Here is an 18,535-nt window from a genome sequence, read left to right as displayed (position 1 = left end):
TGAAAAACAGATAAGCAGGGATTCTCAAGGATCATCTTCTGGAGTTTCAAACCACATGGATTTCTCTCCCCCACCCCTTGTATCCTCCAAGACGTGAGGATTTTCCGGACCTCTGAGGTGCCAGGCAATGATTATAAATCGGGTGAAAGGTTATATAAACATGCAAGACATGACATAAAAAGGAGAAAGAACAAAATGCATCAAATCCACCCCTCCCTCTTTGTCTACCGAAGAATAACAGATACATAGATCTGACATTGCCCTCCTCAGAAAAATGGAAAGTCCACCTGGAAAGACATAAAACATATAATACATTATAATTTAGGATGGTTTTTGAGGGTATTTCAGGTGGAATTTCCTTAAGGTTTTTGGCTACCCACTTATTCTGAGAGGGTGGTAGGTGTTTTCATGCCATTAAATATTCCGTGGAGCCGTGATGAGTTTGGGAATAAGGATATCTTTAATTTCAAAACGTTGTTCTCTTTCCACTATAATGAGGTTGGGTGTATAGGCAAAGGGTTCTGACCTTTGAAGTGATTTCTGGTTTGAGTAGACTGCAGTGAAACACTGGATGAACCTGCCTAAGGAAGGAGGAGTTCTACTGTGACGGGATTAGTAATTCTAGTGATTGGGAATGAGCCAATGAATTTTGGTCCCAGTTTCTTAGATGGTTGTAAGGATTGTAGAAACTTTGTGGATAGATATATGCGGTCCCACACTTTGATTGGTTTGGATTCACAGCGCTTCTTGTCAGCTAGAACTTTAAAAGCTGTTCTAGCTTCTTAAAGAGCTAGTCTGACCACTGGCCAAGTGGATTGTAGATTGTTTATCCCACTCCTTAAGGGAAGGGATATCAGGTTCCTTAGCTGGTAGCTCTGGCATAGGGTTGAATTCTTGTCCTGTGGCAACCTGAAATGGGGTGAAGCCAGTGCTGTTGTGTATAGAGTTGTTGTAAGCTACTTTAGTAAAGGGTAACAGGTCGGTTCAATTGTCCTGTTGGTAATTAATAAAACATCTTAAATATTGTTCCAATACACCATTCATTTTCTTTGCCCCGCTATTTGTCTGAGGATAATGCAAACATGACAGTCCTTGGGCTGTGGGGTCATATAATATGAGATCCGATTCTGGACGAAGATATGCATGGAATCCTCCCTCCAATGCCAACCTGATAATAGTCATGGCAATGTTTACAAGTTGACACTGGGTGGTACCATCACTCTTGTTTTTGTGATCCAGAGGAAAGGTGAAGAAGCTTTCCAGAGGATTCATTCCTGCTGCTCCTTGACGCAAGGAGATTTGGGCAACAAACAGCTGTGAAGCAGGCATCCTGTCGTTTTTTTACCAAATTTGGTGAATAATGGTTTAAACTATACACAATTAGCAGTTTACATTTTGTGTGAAAGTGTGTGTAAATTTTGAATGCTTATAAGCTTTCTGCTGTAGGTCAGCTAAAAATATTTTTAGCTGAAAAGCAGCAGATAAGCGGTTGTGTATGTTTTTTTCCCCCCTCGGTGAGCTGAGCAGGCAGGAAACATTTTTAGCTGCCAGCGTGAGTCTGCAAAGTGCAGGATGTGTTGATTAAGCCAAATTATAGATGAAGTAAATTTGGTGAGGCGGAGACCTTTTGGATAGATGCCTTATGTAAGATTTTGGAGAAGAAGAAGCTGAAAATGCAGCTGTTGTATGTTGAACCATGGTATCATGTTCAGTGGTTCGATCCGTTCCCACCAGGTAGCAATGGATCCGTCAGGATCCTTTGGAGTTTGCTATGTGTCCTCGCCCATCACCTTATAACGTGGTAGGGGCAGGGGCGGGAGCAGGGGACATTGCTTGTATAAAATATTTTATTCAATTTTCACATTCCATTTGCAATCATTTATATACAGGGTATTTACTATAAGAAAAGAAAAAAAAAGAAAAAGGGAATAAAACGAACAAATAAAAAGGAAACACAACTCATCATTCGCAACCCCACCTAACCCTTGCATCCTCCATACACCCCATCTACCCCCTCCAACTTTCCTTTCTCCCTCTAACACTCCCCTCCTACTTCCCTTTCCCCTCAAACCTTCCTTCTCCCCTTACTCCCCAGACACCCTCCTTACATACTCCTTACATTCCCCTTACTCCTCCCTCTTCCTTCCCTCTACCTCCCTCCTTGGTGTATGCCTTTATTCGAGTGTTGTTTGATCTGATAAAAGTAAAGTGAACCAAGGAAAATAATAATAATAATAATAAAAAAAAGAACCACCGTATATAAATACATTCTTGTTCTTATTAAAACTATATTAACACCCCCCACCCCACCCCCCACAATCCCCATCCCTAATCCTCCCGACTTCCCAGGGCCCACACCTGGCACTACCTTCTATCTAAAATATCTTGTATACATATGGATTAAAAAATAAAAGTAATATATCAAAAAAAAAAAAAAAAAAAAAAAGGGAAAAGCAGAGAAAGGAAAAAAAAAAAGGAAAAAAAGAAAAGAGAAAAGAGAAAAAAGAAAAAAAGAGACCACTCTTTGTGTTGATCTCAGCCCCCCATCTTTATCTATGCTTAAATAGTATAAATCATTCTATCTATATTTTATTCTCATCTCTTACTTCTTTGCTATTTACCCCGACCTTCTGTAGGCTCTCCCGTTCCCTTCCTAAACCTCATGATCCCTTCCAATAAGATTTAAGCAACGTGGTTCATGCCATATATTCAAATATAACTTTACAGACAAGTAATCAAACTTTCCCTTCTAGTAAAATTTAAACAACGTAAGTGATCTTTCTTTACCCCTTTTTCAAACAGTAATTCAAAATAATCTAACCAGATTTCCCCTTCTTAGTAAAGTTAAGCAGCGTAGATCAGATATTACTTTACACAGGAATCAATTTCTATCTTAAGATAATTCCAACCGACTTCCCCTTCTAATAGAATTTAAATAACTTAGTTCATTCCACATGTATTTTACCCTCATCCCCCACTTGTCTGATATTTACCACTATCAAATTTATACTACCATTTGTTTAAAATATAACTCAGAGCGATTTGTAGCATAAATCATTCCACATATTCCAATAATACTTTCAGCAAGAATCAGTTAACCTTCTATTTTAAGGTAGTCGCTTCTAACAAAGTTTAAACAACATAAATCATTCCGCATTCTTTTTACAGTTATCTTAAAATAATCCCAAGCGGCTTCTTATTCTAATAAGCTTTAAACAACATAAATTTTGCCCTCTTCCCTTGCTTGTCTGGTATTTACCTCAAATAACGTAGTTCATTCCACATGCATTTTACCCTCATCTCTTGCTTGTCTAATATTTACCACTATCAAATTTATACTAGCGTTTATTTGAAATGTAACTCAAAACTATTACAACCAACTTTCCCTTCAAATAAAAGTTAAATAGCATGGATCATATTCAAATAATACTTTCAGCAGGAGTCAGTTAACCTTCTATTTTAAAATAGTCCCATCTAACAAAGTTTAAACAACATAAATCATTCCGCATTCTTTTAACCACTATCAAATTTATGCTAACGTTACTTTAGAATCTAGCTCAAAGTAGTTTCACCCAGCTTTCCCTTCTGATAAAAATTAGTCCACTTTTTCTACCGGAGAGAGGTCTCAAACCCCCATTCAGTCCTCAACTTTAGGAAGTCTTTTGAAGTATCTAAATTCTTGATCTGCGTTCTTCTGCTTCTCCGAGGGAGGAGGGGCTACCCCCTCCATCTTGCAGCCGCATGGCCAGCCGTTTGCTTTCTCCTTCCGCTTGTCTCTCCTCTCTTCCAAGCGCATCAGGAAATCCCGCCTTCAGAATCCTACAATAGAAATCTTGAGCCTCTGAAACAGAATTAAGACGAAATCTTTGATTCTCAAATGTAACCGTGATGCCGGCAGGGGCCTCCCATCTGTATCGAATCTGTTGACTCCTAAGCTCTTTAGTTAAAAAGGTGTAGTCCCTTCTTGCTTTCAACATCTGGGAAGGTATATTTTTGAAGACAATCACGTCCTGGTCATCAACTCGGAGACTGTTATTATGAAACTTTTGCACAATCGCGTTTCTAGATTCTTTGGTAGAGAAATGTATAATTATATCCCTCGGGAGCTGTCGCTGTTCCGCTGTCAATGAGTTCTGGCGATAGATTTTCCGAATCTGCCAATCAAAGTTAAGTCCCGGGCTTCCCAGCGCATGGCTGAAGGCTTCAGCAAAGGTCTGTTTCAAATTCTCTTGCTCCTTTTCACGGAATCCCCTGACTCTTATTGAAAATGCCTTCCTATCAAAATTTAGCATCATAAGCTGTTCTTCGTTATTTCTAATTTTTTCTTGTAAAATTTGAATATTGGTAGTCAAATCAAAATTAGCCTTCTCCAGACTTTCCAATTTGTTCTCTATTTCAGCAGAGTAATCCGACAGGGCAGACACGGCTGCAAACGTATTCGCCTTCATTTGATTAACTTTAGATTTTAGATCATCATAAAGTTGCAATACAAATTCCTTAAGTTCTTGCTTAAAGGCATCAAAAATTTTAAAGAGATATTCCTGTGTTAAAACTTCTCCAGTAGAGGGCGTAGGAGACAAAGGCTGTATTTCCAAAAAAGATTCTTTAAATTCTTTAGACACATTTGTAGCAAGACGCTTCTTTGATCTGGGTGCCATAATAAATAAACAAGTAAGCAGCGCTTCGCTCCCCTCTATTTCCAAAGAAAAAGAGTTTATTTTGTTAAGGAGCGGTCTGCAGGAAGATAAGCCCGGCTAAGTACATCCAGTAATCATCCACGGAGAGAAATCGCCATTTTGTAGTCTATTTAAACAAAGAAGTCTTTAAGACGAATGGTGCTGGTATTTAAGATAGTAATAAAAGCATAAATCTCACAGGGGTGGTACCCTCCCGTATCAAATCTAGCTTGAAAAAAACTTTGTTTTGTCCTGGGGGGGGCTAGCCTGTCTGGGGCTGCCAAAAAAAAAAAAGGCAGCTGAGAAGAACTGGCCGGAGATAAAAGCTCCGCTTCGGCTGGATCTAATCTCTTCCACAGCCAAAAAAAGAAAAAGGCTGTGGCTTACGAATAGACCCTAGTCTACGGAGCTACCCTCCCTGCCCCTTTCTTAGCCAAAAAGGGGTGCTATCTATGATGTTATTTAGATATACAGACCAGATCTCTGAGGAGCTCGGTGGAGCCCTCCTCGGCAACAGGCCACGCCCCCAGGAAGCCCAGCAGGGGACATTGCTGAGGACGGTTTGAGTGATGGTGAGCTTTCAGCTACACATCAGTATAAGCAGCTTAGGAAGGAAGCACGGGGTTATGAAGCTACTGCTAGAGTAACTAGATCAAAGGCTAAGAAAGAAAATGTTATGCTTAAGGGAGATGCCTAATGGTCTTATTCAACCAGGGGATCCCCTAACTACCTTTGTGAATGCCCCTCTGACATCTTCTGACTTGAGGTTTTACAAAGCACACATGCCATCTTTGCAGTCAGATCCTATAGTCTTGTCTGAGTCTTTGGATTTGTTTCTAGGACCAAACATTTATACGTTCTTTGAGATGCAGCACATTTAGGGTATTTGTTCACGCCTGAGGAAAGGGCCCAGATTAGAACAGTGGCTATGGCCTACTGGGACCGCACTCAGGCAGGGGTGAACAATCCAGTGGCTGATGGTGTGAAGTTTCCTTTGGTTGATCACGGCTGGGATAATAATGATGTGGCAGATAGAGAGCAGATGTCTGATCTTAAGAAGATAATATTTCATGGTGTGAAGACAGCTGTTCCACAGGCTTTTGAAGTAGGGCAGTTGAGGGATGAGACTCCTTCAGCGTTTTTGGAGAGGATTAAGGATAGTATGAATAAATATTCTGGTCTTGCTCCTGAAACACCTGCATATGATGTTTTGTTGAAGATGCAATTTGTCACAAAAGTGGGGCCTGACATACAAATGAAATTCCAGAAATTAGAGGTGTAGGCAGATCTTGGGGTTTGAATTTTATTGAAAACAGCCCAAAAGGTTTATGTGAATAGGGATGAGGCCAAGCCTCATAACAAAAGCCAGATGATGGTCTCGGTGATGAAAGCTGCCAAGAAGCCATCTGAGAAGCAGGTGAACTTTGGCAAGGGAAAAACCCTTGCAGTCAAACCTCAGCAACAGGCAGGGCAGAGGGGATTTCCTCAGTAGAAAAAAAATGGTACAACTTCTATCAGGAATGGGTTAAACAGGAATGGAAATAAAGCAAAGACCTGTTTTTCCTGCGGGAAGTTGGGGCATTTTGCATGGGAGTGCTCAGAGAAGAGAAGAGCTTAGCTAGAGACCAAAGTCTCTGTATGTTGATGGGAGATGAAGAAGACACCTAGGGAGGTCAGGGGTTACCGATTTCCTAATCCCGCCAGGAACCCTTGATAACGCTTTTAGTGGGGTCATATAAACAGGAAATGACATTTTTGATTGACGCAGGAATGACGTGGACGTCTCTTTCTGAACTTCCAACAGGTATTGAACTTACTGATGAAACTCTTAAAGTTAGAGGTGTAAAGGGTGTAGCATTTGATGTTCCTTTGTTGAGAAATGTAGATTTTCAGAGGGGAGGTTGTAAGATTAAGTTGGATGTGGTTTTTGTGCCAGAAACTGGAATGAATTTGTTAGGGAGAGATGCTTTGGCATTAATGATGTGTGAACTGAGGTTTCCAGACAATTCTTGTGAAATGAAAATCTTGACGGAGGAGCAGGAAAGACAACAAGGAAAATCCCCAGGACATTTACAAATGGTAGCAGAATCTTCAGCACCTGGAGAGAGATTTCTATGGATTTTATAGTGGAGCTGCCTGAAAGCATGGGAAACAGTTATTTGGGTTGTAACAAACCTCTTTTCAAAACAGGTCCATTTGATACCCTGCCAGAAAATACAAATAAATAACTAAGGCACTAGCAAAAATGTTTCTAGTTCACATTTATTGCCGCCATGGAGCTCCTCAATGGATTATCTTAGACAGGGGTGTCCAGTTCTTCTCCAAATTTTGGCAGGCTTTCTTAAACCAGTTGCCATGACTATTATCAGGTTGGCATTGGAGGGAGGATTCCATGCATACCTTCGTCCAGAATCGGATCTCATATTTTTACAACCTTGTTGGTGAATGTGATTTATGACCCAGACAGAGGGGAGGGGACATAGGGGTAAAGTTCAAATGTAATTAAGTGGTAATCGGTTTCGGTTCCACAGAAGAACATGCCAGAATGTTGATCCTAATAAATGAATGGATTGCTTTTGAACTTTGTCTCAAGGCTCATTAATTAATTAGGTCATCTTCTGGGAACTTCACACCCGGCTTGTCCGGCGAAGAACCCCCCAGGGGGTGTCTCCTTGGATCCCAGCAAGTCCCCAAATTGTGAGAAAAATATCCCAGATATTTTCTATGAACGTAAGAAAATCTATACAAGGAGATTATGAACAACAAAAAAGCTTTATATACCGATAAGAGGCTTCCTCCTGCCAATCACCTCCCTGAGGCCTATAAGATCGCACAGATTAGGCCTCCACCAGATTCCATCTGCTGGTCAATGTCGGCTGGCAACACCCCCCCCCCGGGAGAGGGCCTTCTCTGTTGCTGCTCTGGCCCTATGGAACGATCTCCCCGTGGAGATCCGGACCCTTACTACCCTTCCGCAAAGCGACCAAGACCTGGCTGTTCCGGCAGGCCTGGGGCTGTTGAATTTGCCCAGCCCCATCCTAAGTTGTGAATGTTGCAATCTTTTAATGTCTTGTTTTTGTATGTCCTTCCCTTCCCCTTTTTTACTTGTAAGCCGCCCTGAATCTCTTTGAGAATGGGCGGCATACAAATTAATTAATTAATTAATTAATTAATTAATTAAATAAATAGTATCATGTGCATGGTAGGATTCTCTAGGGAAAGAGAATGGTTACAAGATAGGCAGGTATGGCTTAAATACACAAAATGAAATCTCAGGAGTATTATCAGAATACGTCATCAGGCAAATACAAAAATACAAGTGCGTGATCAATAACAATGCTAGCACTAATCATGCGAACACACGGAAATAACATGTCTCAGAATACATTTTAGGTAATTTCCGGTAACATATGTATGAAGTGTCATCCGCCCTTTCGGAATGTCCCCAAAACTCCTTACTATGTACTTTCTCAGGGTTTAAACAATAGCAAGATAATGACCACTTTCCTGAAAAACATCTCTGGTACCGAGGGGACTTGCTAAGGAGACTTCCATAAGCAATTAAGCTTTTTCTATCTAGTTTTGGCTAGGTCATTGTAACTTTTGCATGCATTTTGTTCCAAGCTGTAAATTTCCAACCAAGCAAGCTGTGCTGTGCATTTGATGCATTCAAAATGGAATCGGGTTCACCCAAATAATTTGGGGTTTCGACCATATTCTCTCAGATGGCCATCAGAATTGTCTTTTGATGAGGTGTAGAATTTTCATAAATCCAAAGTGTCCAGCTATCCTGGAGTTGTGGCATAGCTTCATGAGATCTGATCTTTGGCTAGTAGGGGCGTAAAGTTTATTTTCTGTCCAGGCTAAATCGTCTTTGAGCAAACAAATGTTTTTGTGTGCTTGGAATCAGTCATCCTTAAGTAGAGCTTCCTTAAATTTGGAGACCGTTGCATTGTCAGCAAGAGGTTTTTGTTTTTTTTGTTTTTTTTTTTTGTGCTTGGGTAATTACTCTGATGGCTAGCTGGTATTCTTTAGGGATCCTAGTGGCCTCAGCAGGGTGGCCAGCCATGGCTATTTCCTTTCCTCCACCTCCCTTCCCTCTGGGAGGTTTGCGAATGTTATGTGTCTCTGGAATTTTATGTTTCCACCCCTCCAGTTTACTTTAGGGTTTCATTTCCGTAGTCACAGGAGCCCTAGTACTAGTGGCCATTCCATTTCTAGTGCTACTATGAATGTGAGAGTCTCACTATGGTCCCCCAGTTTTATTTGTAATGGTTCTGTGGCACAAATGGCTGACTCCCCACCCCCACCCTGCTACTGTCTCATCTAGCTGGCAGAGAGTGATGGGGTTTTTCATTTTCCTTAGGTGAATTCCCAATCTCCCAACAGGGTTGGGCTAATAAGGCATTGGGTGCACCCTGAGTCCAGTAATGCTGCTACTTCCTCCCCTTTCCATTGGCTCAAGATAAAAAGTCTTAGGGGTAGGGTGAGCAGTTTGATTGGGTTGCTTACCAGCGGGTCATCTTCTGGATCACTTTTGGACTGGCTTGTGTCTTCTTGGGGAGCTGGAGTTCCTTCCTCTGGGTTTGGAGGGGGAGAATGAAACTCCCTGGCCTCCTGGCTTCTCAGTGTGATTTCTTTTCCCTGGGGGGGTCGGTTTCGCAGGTTTCCCCCAATGGGCGATCAAGCTTTCTAGCGAGGTTTTTTAAATGGCACTCTGCTTTGCACACTTGAAGCAACCTGATGGTCTTGGTCCCATGGTGGATTGGGACTTGAATGGTTCCTGCCACCCCTGGGGTAGGGATCTTCTCCAGGTTCCGCCGGTTTGGTACTGGTTTCGGGTCATGTCAATCTCTGCTTCCTCAAACATTGCCTGGCACCATTCATGCAGATGGTTAGCCCCCCCCCCCCCCGGGCCAGGCAGGCAGTGTACAGGTTGTTGTTGAGCCCATCTTTGAACCAGCAGACTAGGGTATCTCCTGACCAGTGGACTTGGCCGGCCAGGTCATGGAATTCCTCGGTGTATTCAGCTACAGGGCGATGGCCCTGCTTTATGACTCTAATACAGTTGCGGGCTTTGTGATCAGCAAGGGGGTCTTCGAAGCAGTGGCGCAGGGCTGTCATGAATCTGTCAAAGTCCTGCAGCTCTGGAGCATCGGTGTTGTGGAAGATCACCATCCATCTGGCAGCTGCTCCTTCTAGGGCTATGGTGATGACTCACACTCGTGCTCCCTGGGTTGGAAAATTGTGTCCATATTGTTGCATATAAGTGAGGATCTGAGCCAGAAAAAAACCCAATTTCTGGGGATCTCTTGTCAAATTTTACCCCCAAGGGTGGAGCTTTCCTCTCCAGCCGTGGGCCCCTGGTTTGGCCAGGAAACATTGCCTGGGCTGGAAAAGCAGGAGGTTGGATCACTGGCGCGGTAACTGCTCCCCCAGCTTGGTCAGCTGCTTGGTTAGTCACGATTGGATCAGGGGTAACTGCTTGGGATCCTTCAGCTCTGGATCACCCACTCTCCTCCATTGGCATCCCGGTTCACCTCGATGTTGAGGTTTTGCGGGGCTTCCATCACAAGGCGGTTGAAGTGCTGCTTCAAAGAGTCATCCATTAGTGGTTTCTCGATCAGTTCCTCCTGATCAGAAAGGGCTTTCAGTTCCTTTTTCCACCAGGGTTTGCAGTTGCTGCAGGTAAGGGTCCCCTCCCTGGTTCTTCTGTCCCAGATGTCCCTTTTTTCTAAGCTGACAAACCATTGGGGCTTCATGGAACTTTCAAAGATAGCTTCAATGTCTTCTAGGGGACATATGGAGCTAATATTGGGTTTGTAGTTGTCGAGGTTTCTCCCCAGCACTTGGCTTCCCCTTGTTCATTGCTCTGTTCGGACATTGTTGCACGGTCCCCTCCATAGAGTATAAATTTGGAAGAAATTTTTTTTTCCTCTTTGGGTTGACACTATTGCAGTGCCTCCTTTATAAAAGAACCTGCCTTGGCCCCCTTCCTTCAAAAAAACATAGACACTTGAAAATCTAGTATTTCAAAAGGAATCTTATTGAAAGGGAGTGAAAACAAATCAAGATTGAAAGCAGGCCCTGGGACCCTCAGGCTATTCAGTCCATGATAAAGGGAATTAGGAACACTTCCCAATGTGGATTTCCACCAATCCACCGGTGTGAAGATGTTTTTGTACCAGCCTCTCTGAGAAACAGATAAGCAAGGATTCTCAAGGATCATCTTCCAGAGTTTCAAACCACATGGCTCTCTCCCCCCCGCCCCCCGCCGCTTGCACCCTTCAAGAGATGAGGATTTTCTGGACCTCTGAGGTGCCAGGCAATGGTTATAAATCGGGTGAAAGGTTATATAAACATGCAAGACACAACATAGAAAGCAGAAAGAACGAAATGCATCAAATCTACACACACCCCTCTTTATCTACTGCAGAATGGCAGTACACGGATCTGACAATACCTTTGAAAGGGAGATAAGGCCTGGGCAGAAATCCTGGAAACTAGGCAGTGGAATAAGGTAGAGGTGGGGAAAATATCTAGATTGAACAGCCAAGAAATAGGTGTAGAAAGAGATAAAAATCCTAGAGAAGAATATGTGATGCAAGTCAAAAAGAAAAAATAGCATAACAATTAAAGTACTGGAGCAGGCAAGAGATGATGGATAAATGATTTATCTTTGTTGTTGTTGTTTTGATTTGATTTGATAGTCCTCTCCTTTTTTTTTGTAGGTAGGTGACATGACTAGAAGTTAGAATAGAAAGAAAATGTTTTTTAACAAAGGATGACATAATTAAAATAAGAGATAATAATAAGAGAAAACATGGAATAGTTGAATAATGACAGACTGCAACTTAATATAAATATGTATTGTTAGAAATATTTAAGTTGGTTGAAAGTAATATCTATGACTAATGCTATTAGTTTTATTTGTATTAGAATGTATGACACCCAGGTGCCACACTTTTCCTGCATTGATATGTTTGTAAAAATATTTTTAAAGAAATATAATTTCATGTCATTTTATTTTATTTTACATATTTTTGTATTACATTGTTATATTTTATCCTATAACTGTTGTATTTTATCCTACTCTTATTTTAAATAGTTTGTATAGGACTTTATTGTTAACATATGTTTGAACCTATAGACTAATCATTAAATAACAACAACAACTTTGGACTTAAAAATGTGCTATATTATCCATGCAGCAAGGAAAAATTGAAAAAATAAAAGGAGTAGAACTGGGAAATGGAAGCATAGTGAAACATTAGCAAAGGATGACGGTTACAAATACCTAGGCATATTGGAAACATAATTAAAGCGATTAATACATGGGTAGTTCCAGTGATACACTACTCAGCTGGAATAATCAACCAGGTTACCAACTTATCAACTGCATGATTAACAACAACTGTAGCAAGAAATGTTGAAAATGGGGCAAAACTCACTTAACAAATTCTCACTTAACAACATAAATTTTGGGCTTCATTATGGAGTACTTGTATTTTATGTACGGTCTCTTTTTTCTCATATCCTTTTAACCATAAAATTATAGTTTAATGTATTTTATTGCCTCAGATTTTATAAACACTTATTCTTTGTATATTTAAAAATATTATTATAACAAAATAACAGTCAACCTTGGGTGTTTGTTGAACTAGTCATATTTACTATTTAACTGGTGTTTAAAAAAATCCATAAGGCTCCTCTTCTACTATTTTTATAGTAGTGAATTTTCTTTCTCCTTTAGGACTATGATCTCAAATAAATATATTTTAGTTCCACTAAAATCAATGGAGGATTTTAGTCAAAAATAGCTTTAAGCCCCACTGATTTCCATTGAGATAAAACATGCCTAACCAGGTTTAGATCCAGTTTATAAACCATATATGAAGATATGCATCTGTGTGTGCATGCTGCAAAAATAGGGTAGTCTGGCTCTCTTTTTTTTAGCCTGAACTATCAAATGTCTATGTGATATTATGATAACAGAGTAATAATAAAATTCTTTTTTTAGCATCATTGGTACTGGCTACCAATTAATTCATTAATAATTTTGGAATTGTTTGTTTGCTAATGATTAGTATATACATGTATTCAATATCTAAGTGTTTGTAAACTACTCATATCAACATATATGAATATCACATTAATTGCTTTAATGAAGATTTTATAGTTTCTTGTCAGTATAGTTTGTCTAACATATTAAGTTTTCCTGTTTCTTTGCTTGCTACTCCAAAAAAGAGGATACTTCTGATAAGATGGAAGGTAAGAGCCTGTTTTGTCTATCAGTTTCTGAAACAACTAATTTTGTGACTACTATACACATAAAAATCAGTTTGAATAACACACTCACTGACTTCTAAATAATATAAGATTTTCTTATTAAAGTATTGATATGACATATATGGGCAAGTGTCTGTGCAGCTGTATTCCAGTGCTGCTTTAGACAAGATTTATTAATATGACTTGTACAGTATTATTCACTTTTGCAAAGCTAGTCTTAGTACTTGAGCAACTAATAGTCAAATATCTTGATTTTTCTTACAATCAGCAAAGTAGTTGGATTTAAATTGCAACATTTAGCCTTAAGTTTGCTTGTTAATGTATAAAACATATAATTCATTTTTAACAATCATCTATTATTTTTTTAGTTCTGCTTTATAATTTTTAATTCTTTATTAATAATTATTATATAATGGTTTTAAATAATTATTTTATATTCGTTGTTTTATTGAGCTGTTGTATGCCTCCCAAAATCACTTTCTGTGGTATAGGCACCCATATATATTTCATCCACCAATAAATATTTGATCAATAAAATAACCTCTAGTTTATAAATTTTATACTTTTTGTGGCCTGTTACCAAATGTAATTTTCAATATATTAACCGGTAGAAGAAAAAAACAAAGTCTGGTGACATTTTAAATGCTTATTCTAAAATATGTTTTTGAGGACTACATTTCATTAGATGAATGGAATAGAATCCAGAGGGGTGTGTGTGTGTGTGTGTGTGTGTGTGTGTGTGAGAGAGAGAGAGAGAGAGAGAGAGAGAGAGAGAGAGAGAGAGAGAGAGAGAGAGAGAGAATGAATTAGTAGTTTAATTTTCCCATACATAATCTCAGTATATTGTCAGTAATATAATATAAAAAGCAAGGCAGAAAGTTTTGCTTAATGAAAGTTTTAGTTTATAGAGTTTCAAAATAAAAAAGCTTGAAGAAGGTATAATCAAATATAGTTCTAATTACATTTTAAAATATAATGTGGTTATATATAAACCGAATAAAGCTGTGGCATTGTAGTGGGATGCCAGAACATATGAAAAAATTGCCATAGTGGATTGTATTAAAAATGTATAGAAAATATTTGCAGTATCATGTAGAACTAATATATTTTGTGTCAGGTCTTCTGGAAATCAAACATAACATGAACAGATAGACTGATACAGAAAGGTATGCATGGGTGGGTAAATGACTATGTTAGTTCAGAAAGTGAGGTTTACTTTAAAAAATTAAATTGGAGATTTTTTTTTTCCATTCTGCAATATGACTGTATTTGGTAGGATCTGTGACTAGGCATTAGAACAAATTATAGACTGAAAATATTTATGATAAAATGGGCAGGACCAGGTCTATATAATAAGATTCTGACATAACACAAATAAATAGTTGTTTAGTAAAAGTAAAAAGCTTACAAGGGTTTCCTCTAATTGGCAAAATAAGGGTAATACAATGGATGGCATTAAAGCTTAAAAAAAAATGAAGGAATTGTTTGAAGAATCAAAGTCCAAGTTTGTAAACTGGCGAAGAGGAATTTTCTCCATGATGGAAAGCTGTCAAGTATACACTGTATGACCGTTTCTCAAGATATTATGGAGTATGTATAGTTGCCTGAGACAATTTGGTTTAAGATGAAGGATTTGCAAAGTGAATGAATTGCAGTCTCAAATTATGTGAAATTGGAAAACTGCATTCCTATTTCTGTTCAACCTTATAGTTATTGGGTGATAAAAATATATATTGTCTATATATAATTAATAGAGTTATACAGGAAAAAATATGCTAAATTATAAGGAAAGGAATCTTAGGACTATTAGTACTGACGAAACTATTAGGAATAGATCTGGATAACAATGATCTAGCTGGGGCAAAATAGGGGAGTGAACCAATTATAAGGTGACCAGACGTCCTGCTTTTGGCGGGACAGTCACGATTTCCCACAATTTGTCCCGCATCCCGCAGCGTTCTTAAAAAGTCCCAATTTTTCATTTTTGGTGTGTTGCGGCTTGCTCGCTCATTCCCCTGCCCATCCCAGTCTGCCGCTCACTGATTGGCTGGAGTCCAGCCAATCAGTGAGCGGGCTGGGGGCGAAAAAGTTTAAGTTTAAAAGCTTCGCGCTGCTTGAGTCTGACCTCCATTTTGCCTTCGCCTTCTTGCTGCTTCAGGTAAGCGGGACTCAGGAGGCTTCGGGTGGGCGGCCACGGCCTAGCTTTCGCAAGGGAAGGCCTTCTCTAGCGAGGCTGCGGGTTGGCAGTAACCGCCGTGGCCTAGCTTTCCCCCCTGTCCCCCCCACAACATCAGCACCACAGCTAGTCCATGACCCCTACCCTGATTTCCCCTCGCCTGCCGCCCCTACCTTCGCACCGCAGCAGTGGGTGGGTGGCTGCTCTGCCTTCCTTCGCCCGGAGGAGCGATCCCGAGGAGCGACCCCTGGCAGAGTGGGACCGGGCGTCTTCAGCAGCAGCTGGGAGCCATCCACGCCGATGGGACTGATACCGTGGAGCGGCTTTGTCTGACCCTGCAGCCACTGCCGCAGCTCCTGCCTGAGCTGTGGGGATGATGTAACCCTGGCCGCGGTGGGTTGGCTGGCTGGCAGCGCCGCCTTCCCTCCGCCTCCGGCTCCTCCTCGGCCGGCTGGCTGATGTGGCAGGCAGTGCGGATTGCAGCAGGGACAGCCACCAATTGCAGCCCGATTGTGCCAGGGGCTGCGCTGGTGGGGATGGGCGGGGAGGATGGGACTTGGAGTCCTACGATCTTGTCGAGTAGGGATTCCTGCGATGGGATTTGGAGTCCTAAGACACTGGCCATGGGGGCTGCTGCGATGGGATTTGGAGTCCAATGCCCCTGGCGATTGGGGGTTCCTGCAAGGAGATGCGGGAATAGGGGGGGAGGGGTCTGCACAAGTCCCCCCGACCCTCTTCTTTAGAAGAGCCGGAAGCATTAGGGGAGGGGGCTTTACCCCTCCCCCTCCCCCAAAGCTCTGTGCCTGCTTACAGCAGCCTCAGATCGCCAGTGGCATCAGACTCCAGCTCCCATCCCAGCCCTCTGCACATGCTCAGAGGCCAGGGTGACGCTTGCAAAGGAGAGATGCGAGAGGCGCTGGGATTGGTTAGAATCGGATGAAGCTTGGCTTTGGAAAGGTGGGGGGGACAAGCGAGAGTGAAAGCCCCAGAGAGTGACGCAACCAAGAAGAGTTTTGCAGTGTTCCACGGCCCTCCCCCCTTGGGAAAGGAGGGTTGGGATCACAGGCACCAGACTCTATTTGCTTTGGGTGTGCATCATAATGTTGTAAGTTTCCCGGAGTTACCTGTGTGTGAGATGGGCTGCCCTATGCATTTGCGTATGTGCACGGGAGAGAGAAAGAGAATGAAAAAGAGAGGGCGAAATAATTATATTAATTAGATAGATCAGTGTTTCTCCACCTTGGAGACTTGAAAATGTGTGGACTTCAACTCCCAGAATTAGATGATAATGAGATGTGGGAGGGAGAGAGAGGGGGGAGAGGGAGAGGGATACCATAACTAGATAGACAGATAGGTAGGCAGATAGATGGATGGATAGAGAGAAAGAGAGAGAGAGAGATAGGTAGGCAGGCAGATAGATGGACGGAGAGGGAGAGAGGGAGAGGGATACCATAACTAGATAGACAGATAGACAGGCAGATAGACAGACAGAAGGAGAGAGAGAGAGATACCATAACTAGATAGACAGATAGGCAGGCAGATAGACAGACAGAAGGAGAGAGAGGGGAATACCATAACAAGATAGACAGAGAGGCAGACAGATAGACAGGTGGATAGAGAGAGAGGGAAAGGGATACCATAACTAGATAGACAGATAGGCAGGCAGGTAGACAGATAGACGGATGGATGGATATATATATATAGAGAGGATATGTATAATTAAGGTGACCAGATGTCCCTAGCGAGGCCACGGGCTGGCAGTAACCGCCATGGCCTAGCTTCCCCCCCCCCCCCCGGTCAATGGTGTTCCTCTTTACCAATCTGAAAATCTGGTCACCTTAAACAATTATGAAGAAATTTCTGGCAAAAAGTTTGGAGAAAAATCTCTTTGGTTTAGAACAAAACAATCCTCTTTACAATATTCAAGTTTATTTTAAAAAATCTGTATCATTGGTGTGAGTTAAAATTATAAATATTTTATCAACAGTGGAAATTCATAAAATATATGTGACACCAATATTCTTGGATTTATTATAAGGGAAGGACCCTTAACTTGTAGAAATCCATCTATAAGTAGTCTTCAATTTACAACAGTTCACTTAGTGACAATTTGAAGTTACAATGGCACTGGAAAAAGTGAGTTATGATCTTTTTTCAAACTTATGCCCATTGCAGCATGCCCATGGGCATGTGATTTACATTAAGATGCTTGACAACTGACTCACATTTATGACAGTTGCTGTCAGCATTTCTTCATTCAGTAATCAGGAAAGAAAACCACTGGACTCCATTTGTTGAAATCAAGTGTACTTTTACTAATTATAAATGAACAGTTGCAAAGCTAAGCTAAGTCTGGTTAATTAGCCGCGAAAGCGAATAATATATTGTATAATTCATTCCCCTCCCCTTGACATCCCGTGCACAGTCCAATCATAATTCTCCCAAATGTCAGGTGTGAGATAACTTTGAAAGGCATCACCAGGATGGAATGCTGGACCGTTGGCCTTGGCGGGAAACACTCCTCCTCCACATGCGCAGTAAGGTGGTCAGTTCAGAGTCTAGAAACTTCCTCCAGCACAACAATGATTCCCCTCCCAAATACCCTGCCCCCCCTCCCCGTTTCAATGGCAGCCGAAGCAGTAGCAAAGCAGAGGCTGACAGTTGCAGTGTCCCAGGTTGTGGGATCATTTTTGCAATGTTCTGATAAGCAGGGTCAATGGGGAAACCAGATTTGCTTAACAACTGTGCTGATTCACTTAATTCACTTAACTGTATTAATCCACTGATTCACTTAATAAATGTTAAGTTCATTTAACAAAAGTTGTAAAATGGGGCAAAGCTCTTAACTGATTTCTCACTTAGCAACATAAATTTTGGGCTCAATTGTGGTCATCAACTGAGAACTACCTGTATTCCTTTTATTTACTATTAATTTTACATGAAATGTAATCCATCTATAGTACATAAAAACATGCAAAATACAAAGATTTTTTTATAACAAACATAAACAGCAGTATGTCTATGGAGATTTTCAGTCATCCAGATCATGGTTGTCCCAAAGGTACTTTTTCAAGAGGCAACTGGACTTTCTGTTTGTTTTTTTAAGATATCTCACTTCTCATCCAAGAAGCTTCTTCAGTTCTGCTGAATAGTATGTAATGGAAGGATTCATACTTCTTGCAGATAACTGGTCATTTGCATTTTTAGCAAGTCGTTAAGACCACCTAGAGGAGGGGTGTCAAACTCTATTTCATTGAAGGCCATATCAGGGTTGTGTTTGACTTTGGTGGGCATGACCAGGGTGGGCATGACCAGTTTGACATCACTTGTGTTGGGGGCACCTGTGGCAGCCCTAGCGTTCTGTCAGAAAAAACAAAGGTTGGGATGGCTCCCT

The 18,535-nt window shown here is 41.1% G+C and overlaps 1 protein-coding gene across 6 annotated transcripts in view; it reads left to right on the top strand.

Moving 5' to 3' along the window:
* CLASP2 (cytoplasmic linker associated protein 2) overlaps nucleotides 1-18,535 on the top strand; it is a 378,890-nt gene that overhangs the window by 237,216 nt on the left and 123,139 nt on the right. For 3 of the 6 annotated variants that reach the window (XM_032238124.1, XM_032238123.1, XM_032238128.1), the window contains one exon: nucleotides 12,924-12,947. The exons of the other annotated variants lie outside the window; for them this stretch is intronic. In XM_032238124.1, the coding sequence (XP_032094015.1) occupies nucleotides 12,924-12,947 (24 nt within the window). The remainder of the gene's footprint in view (nucleotides 1-12,923; nucleotides 12,948-18,535) is intronic. 6 annotated transcript variants of the gene reach the window in all.

Source organism: Thamnophis elegans, chromosome Z (genome assembly GCF_009769535.1).
Source record: "Thamnophis elegans isolate rThaEle1 chromosome Z, rThaEle1.pri, whole genome shotgun sequence".
In the NCBI taxonomy this organism is placed as follows: Eukaryota; Metazoa; Chordata; class Lepidosauria; order Squamata; family Colubridae; genus Thamnophis; species Thamnophis elegans.
The sequence above is the reverse complement of the archived record's forward strand: the minus strand, read 5'-3'. Positions and strand labels throughout refer to the sequence as shown.